Genomic DNA, 26,350 nt, shown 5'->3' with positions numbered 1-26,350 from the left:
TGTGATACTTTTCAATTAAAAAGTAAACATAACTTAGACAATATATAATTAAGTGCATGCAACTAAAAAAAACTTGATACACAACCATTACATACTAACCACAATTATTATAGACCATTGCAGTATTTTAACATTTATATCATGTTTACCCGTTGATGTGTGGCCCACACTGGAAGTCGGATCATCTAATGAGGATGATGGTTGATTTTATCTTCACAAAATTTGATTTACAGTACACATTTACCTTCTACTGGGGAGATATTTTTGGTAATATTGAACATTTGGAATTTATTGTCACTTTTAAAATCTAACTTTTCCCAAATATGGAATTGAACGATTGTTATTAATGAGAAGCGTAAAAGAAATCCATTTTTGTCTTTATTCAAAGAAATGTGCCATTGACAGAGAATACTGCTTCTGTTAAAATCAATCAATCAATCAACCCTTATTTACGTAGCACTTAATCACATCATCAGATATTCTAAAGTGCTTTAACAGACAGAGGAACCCATCAGAACCCTCCAGAGCAAGCATAAGCGACAATGGCGGGGAAAAACTCTCTCACTGAGGATGACCTAGACTGAGGGCGTCATCCGCCTTGACCAGTTGAGTGGGAAAGGAAATACAACGGGGATAGAAACAGGGCAAGGAAAAAGGGGAGAGACAGAGAGAGAGTGGCAGACAGGCCAGATAGAATTTAAAAATATTTTTTAGGATGAGGAAAGCGACTGTACTAAGGAAAAAATAGCTTTCCTAACAATAAAGCATGCTATTGTGTTTTGTCCCTCACAGTGTTTGATGTTGATGACTCCTTTTCTGCCCCATTGTTGACCATGAATATCGGAAGACAAATTATTGCAATGAAGCTGGTAGTAGGGACGCAAACATTTAAAAGCACAGGCAGACAGCCGGCAAGAATTCCATCTTGGAATGTGTTTGCTTGTGTCTGGTTTACAGACTCTACCATGAGAGTCAGCCACTGTGGGTGAATGGCAGGGGGGTGGTAGCAGGAAGTCATGGAAGACTGGCTGTACATAGAACCAAAAGTGCACAGCAGACCTACTGTAGTAGCAGTGAGTGGGTGGGAAGTAATTATGCGCCTACGGTCAATAAATTTAGAAGGCATGTGACTGAAGAACCAGCTAACTTTTGCTAGAAATGAACTTTGAGGAGAAATTAAATTAGTGAAAAAGATCAATAGAGAATGTGGGTGGAATAGAGGAAGTAGAGAACAAAATCTCAGAAGAAGGTTACTCACAGGAACACCATGTGTCCTTGGTGTAACAGAGAATGTAGCATAGAAAACAAAAAGCCTAAAAAGACATTTAATGAAAGGATAAGCAGTCAAATACAAGAACCTACCAGAGCTAGGTAGGTCATAAAAGAAGCAACAAAAATAGTCGAAGAGACTTCTGTCGTCATCCGAGACCTCAAGAAGGAAAATGTCTGGGGTGTGTAAGCAAAACTGTACATGGAGAAGAGACAAAAAGTATAAAAAGGTAGCAAATACATTCGTAAAGAAGTCATGACGTTGACAATGTAACTGAAGAAAATGTGATAAAAAAAAAAGTAAGTAAGCAGTTTAATATGGTGCAGACAGTGATAAAGTAATATTATTTGTATGTCACCTTGAATGAGATAAAAGGAGATAAATCAAGGAAAGGACACCATTCCAGGTAGAGACAGGCTACAACACCAACTTCTTAAATATGAAAAACAATTGTTTTTTAGAGTGCAAGCTATCTTTAAATAATTTGTGGGTCTGTTTGTTCACAGACTAAAAACCTGCAACAGTAATCCTAATTTAGAAAGTGGAGGGAAAAATCAAATAATCCGTGCTCTGACATTTGTGACAATGTTATGCAGAAGCAGTGACACATAGAAACAGTAGGGGGCAGCAACTCGCCGTGCCAGCGAGTATTCAGACAACACCACAGAAGAAGAAGGAGCCTTTGGTCGCTGAAGGGAAACCCCGTGCAGTACCTCCAGGCAGATTGGCACAGAGAGTCAGCTGGATCTCGGTACGCCTATATCGCTGCTATCTGCTAGTACTCAGGTATGGACAGACTTTTAACAGTATAATACGTTTGTGTAGTTTCTCACGAGGTCTTACACACTGTTATAGATTGTTGTAATGGAAACCCATTGTCTCCTGTTCACCATGGCGCCTCATCTAATGGCGACAATCGTCATACTAAAGAACAATGGTTAGCTTAGCTCCACACTGGGATATGTCTAAGGACTGGTTTCAAAGAGTCATATCAAAGGCGAGGAAGGCGTTTCAGGTAGAAGCTTTTTTCATTGTTGTGTTAACTAAAAACGACAAACAAAGAACACTTCAAGTGAATTATTAGGCTGCGGTAAGATGTGAAATCTTCCCGTTGCTTTTTTTTTTTAACTATCCCAAGTCATGTCCGTATTTATCGCGTCTATCATGGACACAAGTTAGTTACCATTAACATAGACTCATCTCAAGGCTGGTTTACGCGGTTATCGTTGCAGACCATCATTTTTATTTTGACATGCACCACTGTCAGTGATATGCGTGTCAGAGTTGTAACAAATTTGGTATAGCCCTTCCACCAGGATACCTGGTTGGTTCAGATTTTCTTTCAGGAAATAGTTGGCGCCATACTTTGATCGGGTCACGAGGCCTCAACACTTTATAGCTATATAATGTTATGTGTTTACATTACCGACAGATTCTCATTCGATCAAATTTATTCATCTTAACAACGACTGTAAAATTATTCGATCGCTTTGGAGTCCGTTTTGACCGTATGTACTTGAATTATGTGTTGGAAAGCTACTTCCGCACTGAGCTACGCTTCGTGGGCGAGCCACAGGTAGTTGAATGCGCTACATGTACGCGACGGCCGCTCACCAGGAACTCCGACATCCTGATACATGTAGACGAAATAACGATTCGATAGATTTTACAAAGTAAAAGCTACGCACACTGTGGTTTGCTGAAGTGTCAGTTCAGACACCGTTATAATTAGTAAACTGAATGTGTTAGTTTTTGAGTTTGTGTTCTGGAGTTGTGTTAGTAATTTTTAGAATGAACACGCACAATTCTATAAACTTTTGTGTTTTACATTTATTAAAAAAAACATAGGCGTTAGGGTTCCCTAGTGCTACATAATCTGCGTTCTTCTAAATCTGATTGATAAATTGTAACTTGACTGTCACTTTACAGTTTGTCTTATGAATTTCTTAATTTAGTAATGTGGGATGTTTTGGATTTTTAATAATTTGCATGTCAGCAGATTATCCATGGCACACCACCTCCACTCTTACATAGGGGGAAGTTTGTTAGCCTTGTAGAAACTCACTGGCATGTTTGGATAGGTCAAATTGAAATAGGTCTTTGTGATGGTGTGAACTGACCCTGCCATTTTTATATGTCACCGCAAAAAAGTGAGGTGCATTACTGATCACAGCCTTCTGCTTCTGTAAGGTTTGTCTTTTTTTGTTACTGGTTGCTGAAGCACTTAATGCCTAGCCATTCTTTTCAATAGTTTTTGTGGTTGTTTCCTGTCTGCTCTGTCTGCAGTCCATTTCTGTGTTGGTGGGTTGGGGATGTGTGACCAGATTGTCTGCTTCTTTCAAACTTGTAGCACTGAGAGTAGAGACGCTGAATGTTGGAACTATGACAGGAAAAGATAGAGTTGGTTGACATGATGCAGAGAAGGAAGGTAGACATACCAGGTGGAAAGGTAGCAAGGCTAGAAGTTTAGGAGCAGGGTTCAAGTTGTTCTACCATGGTGTAGATAGGAAAATAAATGGAGTAGGAGTTATCTTGAAGGATGAGTTTGTTAGGAATGTCCTGGAGGTAAAAAGAGTGTCGGACAGAGTGATGAGTCTGAAGCTAGAAATAGAAGGTGTGATGTTCAATGTTGTTAGTGGGTATGCTCCACAGGTAGGATGTGAGCTGAAGGAGAAATTCTGGTTGGACTTTGAAGTGATGCAGAGCATACCTAGAAGTGAGAGTTGTCATTGGAGCAGACTTCAATGGACATGTTGGTGCAGGAAATAGGTGATGAGGAGGTGATGGGCAGGTTTGGTATCCAGGAGAGGTAGTTGACTTTGCAAAAAGGATGAAAATGCCTTTAGTGAATACTTTCTTCCAGAAGAGGCAGGAACATAGGGTGACCTATAAGAGTGGCGGTAGGAGCACACAGGTAGACTACATCTTGTGTAGACGGTGTAACCTGAAGGAGATCAGTGACTGCAAAGTAGTGGTAGGTGAGAGTGTAGCCAAACAGCATAGGATGGTGGCGTATAGGATGACTCTTGTGGTGAGGAAGATGAAGAGGGCAAAGGCAGAGCAGAAGACGAAATGGTGGAAGCTGAAAAAGGAAGAGTGTTGCATGACTTTTAGGAAGGAGTTAAGACAGGCTCTGGGTGGTCAGGAGGTGCTTCCAGATGACTGGACAACTACAGCTAATGTGATCAGGGAGACAGGTAGGAGAGTACTTGGTGTTTCATCTGGAAGGAAAGTAGATAAGATGACTTGGTGGTGGAATGAGGAGGTACAGGAGTGTATACAGAGAAAGAGGTTAGCTAAGAAGAAGTGGGACACTGAGAGGACTGAGGAGAGTAGACAGGAGTACAGGGAGATGCAGCGTAAGGTGAAGGTAGAGGTAGCAAAGGCCAAACAAGGGGCTTATGATGACTTGTATGCTAGGTTGGACAGTAAGGAGGGAGAGACTGATCTATACCGGTTGGTAAGACAGATAGACAGAGATGGGAAGGACGTGCAGCAGGTTAGGGTGATTAAGGATAGGGATGGAAGTCTATTGACAGGTGCCAGTAGTGTGATGGGAAGATGGAAAGAGTACTTTGAAGAGTTGATGAACGTGGAAAATGAGAGAGAACAAAGACTAGAAGAGGTGACTGTTGTGGACCAGGAAGTAGCAAAGATTAGTCAGGATGAAGTGAGGAGGGCATTGAAGAGGATGAAGAGTGGAAAGGCAGTCGGTCCTGATGATATACCTGTAGAGGTTTGGAAGTGTCTAGGAGAGGTGGCAGTAGAGTTTCTGACTGGGTTGTTCAACAGGATCTTAGATAGTGAGAAGATGCCTGAGGAATGGAGGAGAAGTGTGCTGGTGCCCATTTTTAAGAACAAGGGAGATGTGCAGAGTTGTGGCAACTACAGAGGAATAAAGCTGATGAGCCATACAATGAAGTTATGGGAGAGAATAGTGGAAGCTAGACTAAGGGCAGAAGTGAACATTTGTGAGCAGCAGTATGGTTTCATGCCAAAAAAGAGTACCACAGATGCAGTATTTGCTTTGAGGATGTTGATAGAGAAGTACAGAGAAGGCCAGAGGGAGCTGCATTGTGTTTTTGTAGATCTGGAGAAAGCTGATGACAGGGTGTCCAGAGAGGAACTGTGGTATTGTATGAGGAAGTCTGGAGTGGCAGAGAAGTATGTTAGAACGGTGCAGGACATGTATGAGGACTGTAAGACAGTGGTGAGGTGTGTGTAGGTGTGACAGAGGAGTTCAAGGTGGAGGTGGGACTGCATCAGGGATCAGCTCTGAGCCCCTTCTTGTTGCTATGGTGATGGACAGGCTGACAGAGGAGGTTAGACACGAATCTCCATGGACTATGATGTTTGCAGATGACATTGTGATCTGCAGTGAGAGCAGGGAACAGGTGGAAAAGAAGCTAGAGAGGTGGAGGTTTGTCCTGGAAAGGAGAGGAATGAAGGTTAGCCGCAGTAAGACAGAGTACATGTGTGTGGATGAGAGGGACCCAAGTGGAAGAGTGAGGTTACAGGGAGAAGAGATCAAGAAGGGGGAGGATTTTAAGTACTTGGGGTCAACAGTCCAGAGCAGTGGAGAGTGTGGAAAAGAGGTGAAGAAGCGTGTCCAGGCAGGATGGAACGGGTGGAGGAAAGTGTCAGGTGTGATGTGTGATAGAAGAGTTTCAGCTAAAATGAAAGGAAAGGTGTACAAAACTGCGGTGAGACCAGCGATGTTGTTTGGTCTAGAGACAGTGTCACTGAGGAAAAGACAGAGCTTGAGGTAGCAGAGATGAAGATGCTGAGGTTCTCTCTGGGAGTGACCAGGATGGATAGGATCAGGAATGATTACATCAGAGGGACAGCACATGTTAGAGGTTTTTGAGATAAAGTCAGAGAGGCCTAGACTGAGATGGTTTGGACATGTCCAGAGGAGAGATAGTGAATATATTGGTAGAAGGATGCTGAGTTTTGAACTGCCAGGCAGGAGCCCTAGAGGAAGACCAAAGAGGAGTTCTATGGATGTAGTGAAAGAGGACATGAAGGTAGTTGGTGTGAGAGAAGAGAATGCAGAAGACGGGGCTAAATGGAGGCAATTGATTCGCTTTGGCGACCCCTGAAGGGAAAAGCCAAAAGGAAAAGAAGAAGAGACAATGGGGCAACTACTGGTTTCGCTGACTAGTTCCCTTTCTATTTCCCATAGTGTTTGTGATTGCTGCAGGACTACCTCTTTTTAAATGCTGTGTAAAAAAAATTAAATAAATAATCCTCCTGATTCACAAGACTACTCCTGAGATGCTGGGACACATCGGATGCCCTTCCTGACACAACCCTCTGTATTTTTTCCGGGCTTGGGACCGGCACAGTAAGACACAGGCTTGTGTCCTCTTGCGGCTACATTAGTTGCCCGTTTGTCTAAAAGGAAGAAAATGATAAGGCAATCATTTTATTCTAAAAGGGGGTGAAAATTTTCGTCTGAACATTATTATGATTTTATTTCTACAACTGCTTTGGTCCAGAGATTAATTTGTCGGTTTAACATTTCACAATGGAATTGCATGCATACATCTCGTATAGGTGTGGTGTCAGTTTGATGTAGTGTCCCGATTGTTAGACTTGAACCATTGAATGGAATTATGCAAGTATATTAGTAGGCATTATCATTAGAGCCATGTTCATCCACATCTATGTAACAACGTGTGTCAATGATGAGGAATGTATTAGTGAACCCGACTGGTGGCAGAGGTAGTCTTGGCCAAAATTAACTTATGGACTCACTAGCCAAGTGGATTGGTAGATTAAGAAAATCCCTCACCAATCCATATTTTTTACCGGCCAAAATAATTAATTGGCTTTTAGTGTTACAAATACATTGATTTCTATGCATTTCATTGATATAGTGTTACAAGGTACTATGTTGAATAAAAACTTACAGAAGAGTCCAGATCAAAATTAGGGTGGGTTCATAAACGTTAAAATTACCGTAAATGGTAAAAGATTTTGTTGCTTTTCCGTGGAATTTCATTTTTCACGGGTGGTCCTGGAACACATTTTAGGACCAACACATTCCAGGACCACCTGAAATGTGTTCCAGGACCCAAGTAACAAGGGATTACTGTAAATTGAAGAATGGCTCAGTAATTCTGAGCACAATTGAGGAATTCAGATGAATTATACCTTACCAGACGTTGGTTCGTGACAATAGCTGCGCTCATGACTGCAGATTTTGTACCAGTTTCCTGGTTTAATTTCCAACGATAAATGATTTGTGTCGATGCTTTTCTTTGCCATGCTGACAACACACTTATCATTACTCTGCATCATTATGCAAACAATCTCTTGGGACTCCTTAAAAGCCACATCCCCATGAGTCAGAGTTTCCTCTTGAATGTGTGTCTCTTCCTCCGTTGTCTTTTTGTCAGTGTTATCCAGGTTTCTCCACTCTGTTCAGATACCACCGCACACCGCAAGTGTTCTTTAACTCCCAGGAGCAGACCAGTGTTAAGTGATATTCCTTGTGTCTCTGAATGGCTGATAGTTGATGTTAGTCAATGTGTCCGGGTCAAAGGCAGAGAAAGAGAGGGCAGCTATTACTTGATGCTGGTCTGCTGCTGTGCGTATTCATGTGTGTTTGTGTGTCTAAGGGACACAAGCATCACAAGATGCAGTATTAAAGACCACTGGTAGAAACGTTTACCCATCAGGGTGGTGGATAATCTCTGATTACTTGTCAGAGATTTGTTTGTTGACTCTTGGTGGGTGTTAGTTTTGGACCCTTTTTGGGCCGCTACTTCTTTGGCCTGTAAGAAGGACAAAGCCACATGCTACATTATCTGTTCATTGTATTAACTCTCAGACCCCTGATCTATTTTGGACATTTTTTGGTACCTTTGATATTTGTCTCTGTATACCACATTAAAAATTATTTAACATACCCATGCTGGTAATGTTTATCTTTAGCACAACTTAAGCTATCTGAAGATTTATTATTTCCCTATAACTTACTATATTGACATATTGGGGCAAAATAGACAATCAAATTTGAAAATGGAAAAATTGTATTTTATTGCACATTGAAACCAAAAACATGCTCATCTAATTGATTTTGAGCTCCAAAAAGGTTGCCATAGGCTTCTAACATACAGTAACTATACAGTATACAGTTTGTGTCAGTTATGCCAATCTCCAAAGGAGTTTTTCAAAATAAGACACAGTGCCATGTCACCTGCATCAAGGTAAATGTTTGCATCACATAACAAAATGCACAAAGCACAAGACGTGTTTGCATCATACAACAATATGCAATCCTGGTTGTACACGGCGACTATATGGACAGAAATACGGCACCTGCCATCTGATTATCAGTAAAAGAAGCCATTTGAACCTCTTGTCTTCGATCAAATGTAAACAATCATATCTCCGATTTTCCGTGGTCAATTGCCTCCAAATAAAAACCGGACACAATTTCACATCTATACTTTCGAATAAACATGCACACAGCAATCCATGTGACAGACTTTTTTTTTTGAATGGTTTAAAAACATCATGTGATCTTGTTACAAATTACTCAGAGCTGTTTCTTCCTTTTTTATATTCAGACTTTCTCCTCCCGTGAGAATGGTATCAATGTACACTCATGCATGTTTCTATATTACTAGCATCTTCCCACCTATATACAGACACTCCTCAACTTCTGTTTTAGTTATGTTCCGAACGGCCGAACATAATGTGAAAATGAATGTAAGTTGTTACTGTACGTTCCAGTAATGTGTGACCATTCACTGTATGTACATCCATAAATTCTATAACCGTATCTTATAAAACATTGCTTCTTTTGACTACTATTGTATACTTGCGCTTTTGACCAAACATATTTACTTAGGGTTATAAGTACCCAAAACAAATATGTAAATACAGAGATCACAGATGCGTCTTAACACGAGGGCAACAAACGATGAACTGGGAAGAGGCAAGGCACATTCAAGCCACGTCCACATGATAACGGATATTTTAAAAACGCAACTTTTTTGTTGCTTTTACGCCTTCCGTCCACACGACAACGCAGATATCCCGAACGAAAACACAGCTTTTTAAAAACGCTGGCTGATCCACGACTTTTTAAAAACGCTGACGTCTTGCCTGCAACGAAAACCGCTGTGACGTCATATTTCCTGGCCCGTGTGTTGTGACAACAAAACACGGAGGATTCCTTTTGGATAAAAATTGACTCAATATTGCCACCACATGGTTTGGCATGCTTATAGCCGTCTTCGAAAACGCACTGGTGCGTTTATGTCTGGTCGGAGATTTTTTTTAAAAAGCTGTCGTGTGGACGGGAATCGTTTTAGATGCGTTTTTAAAAATATCCGTTATTATGTGGACGGGGCCATAGTCAATCGTTTGCGCCATGTAAACAATGGATGCAGTGGTAAAGGTAAGATTGACATTGAGTTTTTTTGAGGATTCCAAACAAGGGAGTACTTTTGCTGTTCTTTGTTGCTGTGTTTGGTGCTTCAGAAGAAGAAATTTACTTAATCCGTCTGGGGAAATATTTTTTTCCACTCGTGTTACTGATATATTTTTCACATGCATATACAGTATGCGCATGTGTGTACATGCCTGAAACAAAAACAAACACACACAAGGGGTCTGTAGGCGTGCAATATATACAGTGGCAAGTAGAGTGGTAGCAGCACAAGGGCACCTCAGAAGTGCTCAGGAGGTGAACTGGCACCTCCCACTGCCAAGCTCACCCTGTAGATGTTTTTGAACAAACTTGAAAAAACTCATGTTTACTGGTGAGATATTGGCAGCACAGTGAATTTTGATTTTTCTACCATGAAACAGAAAATTGTGAGATAAGTTAAACTGTACTTTGTTATTGATGACTTGTGCGGGAAAAGTGAGTTTGACTTCTCACTAAGAGGAGGTAGCAGTGTGAAATGTACTAGATTAAAAATAAAAAAATAATAAAAGGTCAGTCATGAAATTTATATCATTATACATTCTGTTGTTGTAGTAGCTACCTGATAAGTATGGGTTTTTAAAATAACTGAGCATCTCTTTTTCTGCAGCAAGAAACAAACAGCATCAAATTGAATGGTAAGCTTCTGTTCTGAATATGTTGATATTCCTACTGTTCTTTATTTCAGGTTGCTTTAAATACTTAATTCATTGGTTGCCAGAGATTTGCAGCAATTAGACTTTCACAGACGTTCTGTACATCTATTGGTGTTTTATTTCTTGTCCAATTGCAAAATGCTTCCCTCAGAGCGACACCGTGTTTACTCGCGGGTGGGTGCTAACTTGCACAAACTTTAACGCTACAGTTGCTGGAGAGCTCCTTCAGCGATAGGTTGCTTCACCTGAGATGCATGAAGGAACACTATCGCAGGTCCGTCCTGCCCATGGCCGTCAGGTTACACAACCAGCAATCCTCCCAGCAGACAACTCAGAACATCAAATTCAAAAGCTGGATGATGACCAAATCTCCAGTAGGTCCAGACATGAATTATTAATTATTACTTAATTATGCTGGCTGTTCATTTGTCCTAAAAAACAGAAGTAAAATGGGTTGTTCAAGACACTGTTCTATTTTTTAATCAAGAACATGATAAGAGGGGAAAACCTACAAAGAAGTGCAGAAACTTATAGGCTGTTCAGCTAAATGATAATAAATGCTTTAAAATGGCAGCCAAAACTATAAAGATGAGCAAGATAAAGAAAAACAACTTCTCAAAGGTATTTGAGAAGAACCAAACTGGCAAAGGCTCTGCGAACAATCAGATCCAGAAGGATCAGAGTAGATCTAAACGTGCCTGTGAGTACTGTAACAATCAAATGACGTCTGTGTGAAACCAATCTACCAGCAGGAAGCCCCCGCAAAGTCCCACTGTTAAAAACAGACATGCCCTGACACGGTTACAATTTGCCAAAGAACACATCAACTGACCTAAAACAAATGGCGTAATATTTTGTGGACTGATGACGGTTAGATTGTTATTTTTGGGTCAAAGGACCACAGACAATTTCTCAGACGTCCTGCAAACACAGAACTCAATCCACAGTACTCTGTGAGGACGGTTAAGAATGATGGGGATGGTTCTAATACTATGGTTTGGTCCTATTTACTTCTTGCCCGGGATCATGGATCAGTTTGCGTATGCTGAAGAGGAGATGCCTTTGAAGTGGATGTTTCAACAAGACAATGACCCCAAACACACCCCCAAGCAAGCAAAATTGTGCTTCCAGACAACCAGCATCGAACTAATGGATTTGACAGCACAATCCCTGGACCAAAATCCCATAGAAAACTTGTGGGCTGACACAAAAAATGCTGTTCATGAGACAAAACCAATTAACAGAGGAATTGAGGGAACGTACAGTCAGGTCCATAAATATATGACGCAAACAATATGTGCTTTAAGTGCAGACTTGCAGCTTTAATTTGAGAGTATTTGCATCCAAATCAGGTGAACGGTGTAGGAATTACAACAGTTTCTACATGTGCCTCCCACTTTTTAAGGGACCAAAAGTAATGGGACAATTGGCTGCTCAGCTGTTCCATGGCCAGGTGTGTTCCAGGTGTGTGCGATTCCCTCATTATCTCATTTACAAGCACACAAGAGGTCTACAGTTAATTCAAAGTTTGCTTTTGGAATCGAATTACTGTCAACTCTCAATATGAGGTCCAAAGAGCTGTCACTATCAGTGAAGCAAGCCATGATTAGGCTGAAAAAGCAAAAAAAAGAAAAACCATCAGAAAGATGGCAAAAACATTAGAGATAGCCAAATTTTTATGGACGTGACTGTAGTACAATTGACCTGGACTGCAGCACCTGTTGACCACCGCCAGAAGTTGGTTGACTCCGTGCACCACAGATGTGAAGCAGTTGTCAGAAACCGTGGTTATGACACTAAATATTAGTTTAAGATACTCGGCAAAGTTGATTTTTCAAGAATTTATTACTTTGTACGATACATTTTTGAGTTTGCAAAAACGGAAGTCAACACTTCTATTTTTTGAACATTACATTTCTTGTTTTTCTGTAAAATATTGTAAAATTTAATAACTTTGTCCAATTTTTTCTTGCTTTGAAATAGAATGTGAGGTGTCCTCAATGCATTTGTGTTCATTAAAGCACAATTTATTTGAAGAATTTTGACATTTACTTACCTTTGTAAAGACACTGCAATTTTGATCACACTTGTGAAAGTATTCTGTTATCCTCTTGTGGGATTAGTTTACATTGCAAGTTGCAATAGTTTGGTACTAAATATTCAAATCTGCTGTACGTTAAGCATATATACCGTATTGGCCCGAATATAAGATGACCCCCCCTTTTTCAAGACACAAGTTTGAAAAAGACTTTTTGAACACCAAATTTAATTTTAATACAGAAAATAATTACAGTACATCTTCGTACATTAAACTCTGTGACACCATATTTCACAGCTGCTTTGCAATTGTTTGAAGACTGTCTCATTTATCACCAAGTTTGCATCATAACTTCTCCTCAGCTGCCGGTTAACATGGCCGATCTTCGACCCACTTGTCTCCAGATTGTCGCTATGTTTCTCCATTTTCTGTTATCTCTTCTTATTTTCTTCTGTTTTCTTTCTTACCGCTATTTTTATTTTTCTTCTTCGTGACAGGGGTTCACTTTTGCCTGGGGAGTTAAGTTCAGCATTCGCTTTAAAGATATCTGGCACCATCTAGCGTTGCGAATGGGTATAATATCTAGACCCTGAATGTAAGACGACCCCCATTTTTAGACCCTGAATGTAAGACGACCCCCATTTTTTCAGTCTTATTTCAATGCAAAAAACACGGTCTTATGTTCGGGCCAATACGGTATATGCAAAGCTTTCAAAATTGTCATGGTGGAAAGCTTAGTTAGCTGGGTCCACATTGGAAGAAATACTTGATATTTAAGGTGTATCAAACCAACCATCCATCTACAACCGCAGGGTCGCGGGGGCAACAGTCTCAGCACGGGTGCCCATACTTCCCTCTCCCCAGACACCACCTCCAGCTCTTTCGGGGGGAGCTGGAGGAGCTGGTATCTTGTTTGCAAAAGATACTTTGATATTAGGCACTGGTCCAAATGGAAAATGTATCCTATTAATCACTTTTTAGACCTTAATTCTTATGCTCCTCTCCTTTCTATCGTCCAGTGAACAGTCATGACCGAGGAACAGGCTTCGAAGGACAAAGTGCAAAAGGCCAAGCTGGCAGAGCAGGCTGAACGCTATGATGACATGGCCAATATAATGAAGGATGTGACAAAGGAAAAGAATAAGCTTGAGAATGAAGAGCGAAACCTGTTGTCTGTGGCCTACAAGAATGTGGTAGGTGCCCGCCGTTCTGCATGGCGTGTGATCTCCAGCATCGAACAGAAATCTGAACCCAATGAAAAGAAAACTTTGGCCAAAGATTACCGGGAAACGATTGAGAATGAGCTGAACAAGATCTGCAACGAAGTGCTGGTAAGATAACATTTAATTATTTTCTGTGTGTGTGTGTATGAAGGTATATTTGTATCGGTCGGATGTTTTATAGCATGGAAATTATGTAGAGAATAATCGAAAAGGGGAATGCTTATTTTATTCCGAGTCAAATGGTCTTGTCTCCATAATAGAAAAACTGTTGCTTTTAAGTAGATTATCCGTTTTTCAGACAGGCACCACATCATCCGGTTAAGTCTTTTGAACCCGATTCCAATATCAGCATCAAAAAAACCTATACATTCCATTTAGTCCTTTATAACAACCTCTGTAACTATCTGGAATTCGGTGTCAAACTCAAGGCCCGGGTGCCAAATGTGGCCCATCACATCAGTTTATGTGGCCTGCGAGAACATAAAAGGTCAGTGTCTAAAAATAAATAGGACAAAAGTGTGCTTTGACCAAAACTACATTTCTCACAGTGTAGTAATTAAGACCATTTTAACTGGGTGAGCAAAGTTAATGTCCGAAACTGTTTAAGTCAATCCACTGGACGTTAAAGTTCTTGAAGACGTTTCTTCTCTCATCCAAGAGACTTCTTCAGTTCAGTCTCTTGGATGAGAGACGAAACGTCTACAAGAACTTACTGAACATCCAGTGGATTGACTTTAACAGCTTTGGATAACCATGACCTGGATAACTGAGAACCTACACAAAGTTAATGTCCTAACTTTTGTTTTGTTATTCGTCTTCATTCACTTGCATAGTTTGATCCTTGATTGATGGAGTTCTGTGGGTTTCATAATCTGACAAATTAAATATTAAAGCAGAGCAACTAGCAAACTTTTCTGTGTAACTAACGTTTGTAACTTGAATAAGTAATTACGACTACGAAACTACGAAACAGAGCTTTTGTGCGGAATTATCTCCTGAAGTCTGAGCTGAGGGCAAAATAACCGAGAAAAATGCAAACGAATGTTCACTAAAGGCATGGTCGAGTTTGGGGCAACATAAAACATCTTTTAGTGATGGGACAGTTGTGAATAAGTGCGTAAAAGCTGTTGAGACATTGTTTGAGGGAAAAGAGAAAGATGAGATGTGTGGAAAAACTAATATCAGCTTCAACAGCAACCAGAAAATCAGAAATATTAACAGCTTGATGGAGCTATTCAGAGAGAACCATGCATGTCTGTGGACACTGATGAGTTGTAGCTTGTGTGTTTGTGTCAGGTTCCTCCACAAAGATAAGGAGCTCTTTGCTGAGTGTAACACTATGTAACACACACAAGAGGAGAGGACATACATGCAGCAATAAATGAGATCCTGACAAAGTCCAGTGGTCTCTTTCACCACAGATGACAGAATGCAATCATTACTGCCTGAGCAGCGCGGCTCTATCTGGTGGACGGATTGCGCAACTACAGCTGCTGCAGTTTATCAAATACATTTAATTTTTTATTGTGTGCACCTTGTATATGGAATAAATTATAAAAGAAATTATTAAGGGTGCACATTATAGTTTCAGAAAATACTGTATTTACCTCGCTTGCTATTTTTCATGCCTTTTTTAAATTGAAATGAAAAATCATGTTATCGAATTAAAAAAATAAAATAAAATAAAATTATGGCATACCAATGGTGTTGGGGGGGGTTCCATGGCAGGATACCCCCCCCCACACACACACACACACACACAAAATCATACTATCGAATATTGAGAAAAAAAATATTAGGACTGAACAGAAAATTTTTCCCTCAGAATGCAGGAAACAATCCCGTTTTCTAAAATATTTCACGGGGGTGGCCCCCCGGACTCCCCATGATGAGCGTTGCAGTCTGTGTCCACTGTCTTGGACACAGACTGTGGCTTTTTGTGGCTTACTCAATTCTTTTACACTGAGTCACAGTAGCTTAGTCATACTAGCTCCTGGTGCAAGTCCAGAGACCCTACACCTCAGGCAGATTTTCTTAGTATGTTGTCAGTCACATTTATACTTCGTCTTCTACTGAACAGTCCTGGGAATAGATCGTTCCTCTTGTCTGTTTTTATATGTATTAAAATGTACTCAATACAATGACAGTGCAAAAAGGAATTCTTTTCCATGCAGGAAGATCATTCCATGTTTACCTTATGTAGTTCCTTTATTGGTGTAAAAAAGGAAATGATTTTTGGGCGCCTCACCTTTTAATGCCACTTAATTGCATTCAGCTAAAACTTGTTTTCCCTTGGATAGGACAAAGTGGAATGGAAAATTGCTTCTTTTTTTGTTCTCTCCCCGCATCCTTTTCCTGAGGCCTGCTTTAAGGATCACTGTTGGTTGATTCCTTCATATTCAGATTATTGTGGAATAGTCTGTGATCCTCATCACCTTCCAGTGACTTTTTCAAAATATAAAGAGAAACTACTTAAATACACTGACAACAATAGTAACATAACAAAATGTTGTGAAATGTGTCTTTACAGTGGCTGGCCTGAATTCATGAACCATCTTGATGTAGTGTTATGTTTTTATAAAGCATCTGACATCGAGGCAACATTGGTACATGTTCACAGAAGTAGATAACAAACCTGTTTTTGGCTCAAAACAAATGTCAGCATCAATTTACTGCTAAATTTCAGCTGTCTAATTGACATACAGATGGTTTATTTGCTGTCTAATTTGAACCACCAGAAAGCATTTGTTGAATATTGGTCATACTTTACCTTGACAATGAATGATGTAGTTGCAGGTTCAACTTTTCCTCCTACACCTTCTTCACTTTACATGGGGAAGCTTGAACTTGTCTTTTGATTGATACTTCTCACAACCAAAAGAGATGTGCTTTAAAAAAATGGCATTGTAAGACAACTGTCCATTGGGTATATCGATACCCAAACACTTAGGATGCTAGGAAAAAAATGTGGACAAGTTGTACACTGTAAAAAGTCATTGGACACAATATAAGTTTCTTTTTTTGTCTGGTGGCGGCTCTCCCTAGCCTGTTGACCCACCAGTGTCTGTGTAATAATTGGGGAACCGCTGAAATCTCAACAGGTGAATCAAGGTGCTTTATAAGGAGAGCCAGTCTAGACCAACACTTAACTCTAAAAAAAATCCGAACCAACATTACTTCTGAGTAAGCATTTGGTGATAATGGCAGAGAAAAAAAAAGGTTGTTCATTGAGGGACAATGGCCTTCTGCTTTGATCAGTTGGGGCGAGAGAAGGAAAACGGGGGGAACTGGGTTGAGAGTAAAGAACATGAACACAGACATGGGCATCCATAGTAACAGTAACAACTGTCATAAGAAAAATACAGGTAAAATAACTACTACAATGACAACAACAACAATAATGTTCAGTGGACTTGTTTATTGTAATGTTGATGATATCAGTGTATGTCAGCAATCATCCCGAGCAGGATGATTCCCAGCAACTCTGGAAGAAGTGAAATTAGTGAATTGGAATGGATAAATGATAGAACAGCCAAAGAGTTCTCCTATCAATGTACTCTTGCTGTAGTTTAGTCACAAACAAACAATCCCCCATAGGTGGCTGCTGTGCTGTTTTCAGATGAGCACTCAGCATATATGGGAAGAGAGGTCTGAAAGGTATGGGATAGGCTGAAAGATGCTTGAGTCCAATAAGTTAGTACAAGGTGTTGTCAAGCAGAAACCATTTTAGTTCAGTGCAACACATTATCCCCTCCCCCTCCAAAGACAAAGTGGTATTTGTCAAGATTAATATAAATAGGATTATTTAACTCCTGAATAGCCTCTCTGAAACAAGCCTGCATGTACTATGTTGATATTAAAATGTTGACAATTTTCATAGCTTACATTAACATTGGCATTTGAATAGGGCTGAACTATCAAAAAACAATTTTGCTCTAAAAGCTTACCTTGCATTTTCACACATGGTAGGGTACAGTAACTATTTTATGCCTCCTATCAGTCAGTATTTTGTACATTGGTTGCTAAAGTTGTAGCACAATGCTTCTTGTGCATATCAGAGAACATGTGCACAAACACCTTGCTCTGATTTAGACTTTCAGAATGTTTCCTGAAAACATTGACTATTTTTGGACGTACTGTACATACTTTGATTTAAAAAATAAGTATGCTCTGAAGAACAAACTAAATTCATGTTGGTGGCCAATCGCACCAATAGTCTACAAGGCATTATAGCATGAGAATCAACTTGAATTCTGCTGTGATTTCACTGCGGTTTGTCTTATTCTCCTTCTTCATTGTCCCTTCATTTGTGATTCCTTGCTTGTCTCACCTTTCAAAGTGTATTAAAAACAATTAAGTGAAGTTCTAAACACTTGATTTAATTTTAGTACCTTAGGTTGCGTCGTTTTAGATTGGAATTACAGAAATATTCCTTAACCATTATATAGAAAAATAAAAAATTCCCTCATTGTTAATGCATTCTTTTTTTACATATATAATTCTGCTCATGTTTTTGTTAATTTTGTTTTATTTTCTGTCACAGGATCTTTTGGACTCCCATCTAATTGAACATGCCACAGATTATGAGAGCAAAGTCTTCTATCATAAAATGAAGGGCGATTACAACCGCTACTTGGCTGAAGTGGCTATAGGGGACTACAAGAAAGGTAAACAGTTTCCAGTAATTTTTTTATACCATTTGCATGCATCGGTAGTTTAATTCTTTGTTTTCTGATATTTGTATGATTGGACAGCTGTTTTGTAAGAAGGGATATCTATGTCTCCAACGTTATTAAATGTCATGTACCGTATTTCCCGTTCAAAATACAAACCAGCAAAAAAATACATAATGAAGAAAATACACGTATATGTTACGCTTGGACTATAACTCACATTTTTGGGGGGGAAATAAATTTTTAAATGAAGAGACCAAAAAGAGGCATTTCATAATAAAAGGAAAGTTATGGTGATAACAATATAATAGAGAACATGCTGTATAGGTTTCTCTTATGGTAACGCAACATTTTAACAATTATTAAGATAACTATAGCATAATCAACATGGCATTAGAAGTTTACCAAACTCTTGATGTCACTCCAAATCACTGAATCCATTGAATTCTTCATATTCTGTGTCGCTTCTGAGCAACTCCATCAACTCCATGCATAGATAGTGCGTGGCTTCTTCTGCGTGGCCGTTGTCAGACTCAGGCATCAGTTGCAGTTAGAATGATTCCAGCCTTTCTTTATCCCAACCAAATGGTTTCAGTTGTCACTTAAGTCCATGTTTTGTCAATCCATCCAGTGACTTGTAGTTTGCTGGAGGTTTTGGGGACATCATTGTGCTCTGATAGAAAGGCCACGTTGCATGAAGAAGTTACACCAAAGAAGATCCTCCTGCACAGTCAGTTATAAACATGGCCTAGGCAACTACCTGGACGTTAATTCTGCTGCTCCTTTCCCGTTTTTGGCTGTACATTATACTACTTGCAGCTACAGAATCTACAGAATACAGTTTTCTTTTGGAAACATATGTGTTTAATATTTCTCAGTTATCTTTACAAGTTTATATTTAAATTGTTAATTTTTCAATGGTACGGGAGTAAAAGGAGTAGCAGATATTGGCCTTTGGCCTAGAGCGCCCTCTTGCCACTGTCAGTGTGAGAATAACAAACAAATGTGTAATTACATATTTAAATACTCAAGTTGCACCTGAGTATAAGTGGCAGGACAAACCAAACCAATAGTGTGACTTACAGTGATAAAAATATAGCATTATAATAATGAATAATGATGTTGCCAATAGTAGCTTTTGACTCTGCTACTTTTTGAATTGTTTATCAAAACATAATACACAATGATAAAGCTGTTCAGCTGCCATGTGTCTTAGTTTTTTTCCACCTCCAGAGCCAGCATGTCACTACAGATGGGAGAAAGCACAATCATTTCAGTTCAGGACAAAACCTCGGTGATAGTTAGATGTCTGTGTATGTATTGTTTAAAATATTTAAGGGAATGATTGATCTTAAATGAGATTAATTCATTTACGCTTCAGGGAAATCAGTCTGTCCATTGAATAAACACAATTGGGATTCAGTTTCACCTACTTTTTCAGTGTTGCCTCTGTGTCTAATAGTTTTTTACACTGCATTATACATTTAAAAGTTTAGTTTATTTCTAGTCATATTCATAGCTTTTGTGCACTTTTGTTTCATCTCAGATGCCACTGATTCCTCATTGGAGGCCTACCAACATGCGATGGAAATCAGCAAAGAAAATATGCAGCCCACACACCCAATCCGCCTTGGCCTTGCCCTGAATTTCTCTGTTTTCTACTATGAAATCAGCAACATGCCAGATAAAGCCTGCCAGATGGCTAAACAAGTATGTTCATAACTCCACATGCATAACTCTTTACATACAAAAACTATTAGTCTATCAGCCCCGCCAGAAGCCTTCATAAGACTTGTTTTTGCGTGTGTGTGTGTGTGTGAGAGAGAGAGAGAGAGAAACATACTACGGTTATAGACATATAATGTACATAAAATGCAGACTCTCAGCTTTCATTTGAGGGCATCCACATTCAAATTGGATGGAGGGTTCAGGGCTTTGAGCACCATAACTTGTTCCTCCATATTTTAAAAGGGACCAGAAGTAAATGAATGAATGTGTGTTCAATTCCTTTGTTATGATTACCAGTTAATCATATAAAAGGTCTTGAAGAACCAATATGTTTTTCTTTCTTTTTTAAATATGTTTTTAATGTACACAGTGTAATGAGAATAAAACCTGTGTCCTGTTTTGTGTCATTTAGGCTTTTGATGATGCCATTTCTGAGCTGGACACACTGAGTGAAGACTCTTACAAAGACAGTACGCTTATCATGCAACTCCTGAGAGACAACTTGACAGTGAGTTTTTTTAACTTACACCATGTTTATGTGTGCATACATACATATATACATACTGCTCCAAAGAATAAAGGGAACACTAAAATAACACACCATAGATCTGAAATTAAATATTCTTCTTAAATACTTTGTTCTTTACACAGTTGAATTTGCTGAAAACAAAATCACAAAGTATTAATGGAAATAAAATTCGTAAACCCATGGAGATCAGGATTTGGAGTTACTCAAATCTAAAATGGAAAAACCACACTATAGGCTGATCCAGCTATGATGTAATGTCCTTAAAACAAATCAGAATGAGGCTCAGTAGTGTGTGAAGCCTCCATGTGCCAATAGAGAGATAGATGGATATACTTTAATGATCCCACATTAAGAATTTCATAATTTTGCAATGACAGGTGGCAACACACAGATGATAGGACAGAAATGAAAGAGAACAAAATAAAAAAAATAAAACACCTGGGAGTGACTGCAACAATTGCCACCTAGCACGGCAACATATACTCATCTGTATGACCTCACTAAAATGCTTGGGCATGCTCCTGATGAGGTGGCGGATGGGGGATCTCTTCCCAGACCTCAACTAAAGCATCCACCACTCCTGGACAGTCTGGTGCAAAGTCATGCTGGTGGATGAAGCGAGACATGATGTCCCAGATGTTCTCAGTTGGGGTTAGGTCTGGGTAATGGGCGGGCCAGTCCACAGCATCGATGCATTCGTCTTGCAGAAACTGCTGACACACTCCGGCCATATGAAGTCTGGTATTGTCTTGCATTAGGAGGAACCCAGGGCCAAACCGCACCAGCATACCCCTTGTGGTCTCACAAGGGGTTTGAGGATCTTATATCGGTAGTTTATGGCAGTAAGGCTACCTTGAGCAAACACATGGACTCCAGACTCTATCACATGTGCTCAGTGCTTTCATCTGTCAGGAGCACGAAGCGGCAGTATTGAATTTGCCAATCTTGGTGTTCTTTGGCAAATACTTAACTTCCTGCACAGTGTTGGACTGTAAGCACAACCCCCACCTCTGGACGTCAGGCTTTCATACCACCCTCTTGGAGTCAGTTTCTGACTGTTTGAGCAGACCCACACACACTTGTGGCCGGCTGGAGGTCATTTTGCAGGGCTCTGGCAATGCTCCTGTTCCTCCTTGCACACAGGCAGAGGGAGCGGACCTGCTGCTGGGTTGTTGCCCTCCAACAGCCTCCTCCACATATCTTGATGTACTGGCCTGACTCCTGGTAGTGCCTCCACTCATACACAGCAAATCTTCTTGCCACAGCTCACATTGATGTGCCGTCCTGGAAGAGCTGCACTACCTGAGACACTTGTATGGGTTGTAGACTAGATTGGTTATGCGTCCAAAAGAGTGAAAGCAACACCAGCATTCAAAAGTGACCAAACCATCAGCCAGAAAGCATAGGAACTGATACGTGATCTCTGGTAGTGATGTTCCCTTTGACACGGTGTTCCGTTCCACGCCCCAGACTCGGTAGGTTTTTTTTCTGAACCGCTGCTTAAAACCTGGAAAAACAACGTCACTGATGTTTGAACCAGTTGAGTGGTTCATTCACCAGCTAACCAGTTTAGTGGTTCGGATCAATGGGTTTGGATTTGAAACACCGGACGGTCCCAGATGTGTTAAAATGGATGAAATAGTGCGGTTCCCTGCTGTCAGGTCAATACTTATTTGATTAGAGTACGGATTGGTTCTGCAGATTGTCACCACCTGCAGAACCAATTCTTTGTTGGGGTTGTCTTGCTAATTGCTAATAATTGTCTACCTGTTGTCCATAACATTTGCATAACAGCATGTGAAGCTGATTGTCAATCAGTATGTGTTTCTAAATGGACAGTTTGATTTCATAGAAGTACATAGATATTGAGATACAGTGCGCCCTTGCACGACCGCGCATCAACGATTGCAACTCCACCTCATCGCGGATTTTTGGTCGGCTGTCACTTGATGCCGTACGCGCATTCTGGTGGCTGATGGCATCAGGAAGTGCGCTCGTTGCGTCAGTCTGACTTTCTTGAGACATAAAAGTGCTTTAAACAATCTATAATACAGATAGAAGGTGGTTTAATATCAGTATGAGGAGGGTCATAAACGTTTAAGTTACTGTAAATAAGATAAATAGATTGCGATCTCAATCGCGGATTTATCAGTCGCTTGTGGTTCCTGGAACACATTAACCACAAAGACCGAGAGCGCACTGTATGTGTGTGTATATATATATACAGGTAGTCGTCGACTTACGACCTATGCAACTTACGACCGATCGACTTTACGACCACAATGTCCGGGTAACGCGAGCATTCCCTCCAGCCACAGTACTCATGCTCTGAGGCTCCCGCGCTCTCTTCAGTCCCCACGCCGCACACACGCTGTTCAGTCACACTGAGATCAGCAGCCCAGCCCACTACTGATGGGCTGGGCTGCTTAGGAGGCTGTGACGGAGAAATGTATGAATGACGTATGGAAAAACTGTCAAGCGTTACGTGAACTCTTCTGCTGGATTTGAAAGTGACGAAGAACTTGATCAGATTCGAGAGAAAATAGTGAAACTGGCAAAAAACCTCTCCTTGGAGAACTGACGAATGATCGCGCTGTATGAAGAACTGATCGCGCTGGAAGAAGAAAGAGTGGAAGAAGAAGAGAGAAGAGAAGCAGAGAAAGAAGAGGAGGAAACAGAAAAAATGTCCACCACCAAAGGCTTGTCAGAAGGCTTTTCCCTGTTAAATAAACTCCGTGCACACTTTGAAGAAATGGACATAGAACATAGAAACATTTGCAAGGATTGAACGGATGGCAAACGACGCTTTCCGTCCATATCGTGAAATTTATGAGGAGAAAAAGAAACGAACAATTCAGACAAAGCTCACAATGATTATGAAAAGATCGTCTCCCGCTCCCACCAACCCACACGCTGCCCCAGCTGACGATCCGGACGACCCCCAGCCAAGAACCAGTGCTGCTGGATTTAATTTTGACTTAAGAGTCGATTTACGACCAAGTCGAGTTACGACCGATCTGTCGGTCCCAATCGCGGTCGTAAGACGACGACTACCTGTATATATATTTGTTTTGTTTTGTTTTGTTTGTTTTTTTGAGTCGTGACAGCGTTGTCACTGCTCAAAAAAATTAAAGGAACACTTCAAAAACACATCAGATCTAAACAGGGGGAAAATTATCTTGAATATCCTTCCTGATAATAGGTTGGTGATGTATTGGCAACAAAATGCCACATAATTTGATAGAAATGAAAATTATTACCCGATGGAGGGGGGAAATCAAAGACACCCCAAAAATAAAAGTGAAAAAATTATGCAGCAGACTTTGTCAAAATGTCATTGTAGCAACTCAAAATGATTCTCAGTAGTTTGTGTGGCCCCCACGTGCTTGCATGCATGCCTTACAACGTTGGGGCATGCTCCGAATGAGACTGCGATGGTGTCCTGAGGGATCTCCTCCCACATCTGGACCAGAGCATCACTGAGCTCCTGGACAGTCTGAGGAGCAACCTGGCAGCGCCGGATGGACCCAAACATAATGTCCCAGAGGTATTCTATTTGGTTAAGGTCAGGTGAACGTGGGGGCCAATCAATGATATCAATTCCTTCGTCCTCCAGGAACTGCCTGCATGCTTTAGCCTCATGTGGTCAGGTATTGTCGTGGACCAGGAAGAACCCGGGTCCCACTGCACCAGCGTAGGTTTGGACAGTGGGTCCAAAGTTTTCATCCCAATACCTAATAGCAGTCAGGGTGCCATTATCTGACCTGTAGATGTCTGTGCGTCCTTCCCGACCTTCACTGACCCACCTCCAAACCGGTCGTGCTTAATGATGTTGCAGGCAGCATAACATTCTCCACAGCATCTCCAGACCCTATCGCGTCTGTCGTATGTGCTCAGGTGAACCTGCTCTTGTCGTTGGAAGAGCACAGGGCACCAGTGGCGTGATTGCCAATTGTGGTGGTCTATGGCTAATGTGGCTGTGCTGGAAGACACGGCAAACCTTCTTGCAACAGCAGGTATTGATGTGCCATCCTGGAGAATCTGGACTACCTCTGTAGCGCCCAGGTACCGCACTATGCTATCAACAGAGATGTTGATCCAAGCCAAATGGAAAAACTACAGCAGTAGAAAGTCAGCAAAAAATCAGCCAAAAGGGATGAGGAGGGGAAAAAAAGTATCAGTGGCCTCAACCTGGAAAACCAATCCTGTTTTGGGGGCTGTCTCATTGCTGCCCCTCTGATGCACTTGTTGATTTCATTAACAAAAAAGCAGCTGAAACTGGTTAACAACCCCCTTTGCTACTTAACTGACCAGATCAATATTCCAGAAGTTTGACTGATAGGTTGCTATACTCTGATTAAAAAGTGATCCTTTAATTTCTTTGAGCAGTGTAGATATAGAGAGGTGTGTGTATAAGATTGCCAATTGATGGATGTTTCTCCTTTGTTTAGCTGTGGACTTCTGATAGCCAGCCCGATGGAGAGGATCAAGAGGATGCCTGAGACTGAACCACAAATAACCATCCGTGTCTACCTGCCACTGTCCTGGCTCATCTTCATCATGATCATCTACATTGATACAACTTCATTATCATTGATGTCCAAGTCTCTTCATCATTTTTCTATTTAGTTCTCTCATCACTTGTCTCAATCCTCAAGTTTACTATACTTTTTGTAGTGACGGTGGGGAAAGGGACGAGTGAGGTTAAGTTATAAATCGTGTGGCGGGAAGATCCATGTGGAAATCCAATGTCTGGGATTGTATGCTTGTCTGTCAACCTTTTTTGTTTTTGTGTGGGATCAACATGGGTGTTGCATTAAGTTGGTGGTGGGCCATTTCTCAACTCCTGACACATGCAGCAGGTTGAGTTTTTTTTAGTCAGAAATTGCTTATACTGTATGTGTAACCTGTTCACATTAATGGTCCTGTTTTTGATTAACGGCATGTTTTTGATGATACATACGTGGTTTCACAAAATCAGGAGCTGGCTCCTCCAACTGTAGGAGACAGCAGCTGTACGGTTGTATGTGGAAAGAGGAGTGAAGCAGTGGTTAAGATGCAGGTCTAATGGGGAAGCAGAGGAAGGAAAGGTTATGTTGGAACACAATGGTTACATTCCATTTACTGTCATTTGCTCAACTTTGTACTCTGTTATTTTGTTTTTGGGTGATCTGCTTTTGTATTTCTATGTATCAATTACGAGGTATAGAAAACTTTGAAGAACAAAAGAGCACAAAAGCTTCTTAATACTGATGTTTTTATGAGCAAAGCAGTACAATAAAACAGAATACCAGTGGTTTTTCTAGTTACGGCTTTTTCGAGATTTTTATTTTCTGTTTTCTTTCAATACTTGCCTAAACTGCATGTTGGTAAAGGTGTAAGGGAGTTTGTTGGGCCTGCTAGCTTTGTTCATGTCTTTGTAATTTTCTTACAAAACACCTAAGCATAACTGTTCTTTGGGGAGAAGTGTGTAATTTCATGTACGTGGAATTAAAAAAAAATATTTAAAAGTTCAGCTTGTGTTTTTGAAGTCACTCATCAGTTTTGATATTTAAAAAACACATTGTACACAAGAATCATGTACTTGAATGACCCAAATAGTAGGAGTAACACTGCATCAAAAAGCTGGCATGGATGGCTGAGTTTCCAAAGCAAATACAGTACAGCGTCAATGTGACTGCTCCATTTGCTTTGACTCTATGAAGAATCACAGGTGGAAGCTGAGATTGGGCCAAACTCAGAATACTGTTATCATTCAGTTCATGTTGTCAAAGCTGTTGCTGGTCA

The 26,350-nt window shown here is 40.5% G+C and overlaps 1 protein-coding gene across 2 annotated transcripts; it reads left to right on the top strand.

Moving 5' to 3' along the window:
- The first annotated feature begins 1,932 nt into the window (after positions 1-1,932).
- On the top strand, positions 1,933-26,078 carry LOC137601994 (14-3-3 protein beta/alpha-1-like). 2 transcript variants are annotated; one of them, XM_068324505.1, is made up of 7 exons: positions 1,952-2,056; positions 10,327-10,354; positions 13,430-13,741; positions 18,177-18,300; positions 19,853-20,016; positions 20,447-20,542; positions 25,015-26,078. In XM_068324505.1, the coding sequence occupies exons 3-7, from the start codon at positions 13,439-13,441 to the stop codon at positions 25,063-25,065; spliced, it is 738 nt and encodes a 245-aa protein (XP_068180606.1). In that variant the 5' UTR covers positions 1,952-2,056; positions 10,327-10,354; positions 13,430-13,438; the 3' UTR covers positions 25,066-26,078. The 2 variants fall into 2 exon arrangements, with proteins under 2 accessions (XP_068180605.1, XP_068180606.1); XM_068324504.1 differs by lacking the exon at positions 10,327-10,354 and having other exon boundaries at positions 1,933-2,056.
- Positions 26,079-26,350: the final 272 nt, after the last annotated feature.

The sequence above is a fragment of the Antennarius striatus genome, chromosome 9, assembly GCF_040054535.1.
Source record: "Antennarius striatus isolate MH-2024 chromosome 9, ASM4005453v1, whole genome shotgun sequence".
NCBI lineage: Eukaryota > Metazoa > Chordata > Actinopteri > Lophiiformes > Antennariidae > Antennarius > Antennarius striatus.
This window is presented reverse-complemented; position numbering and strand designations above follow the sequence as displayed.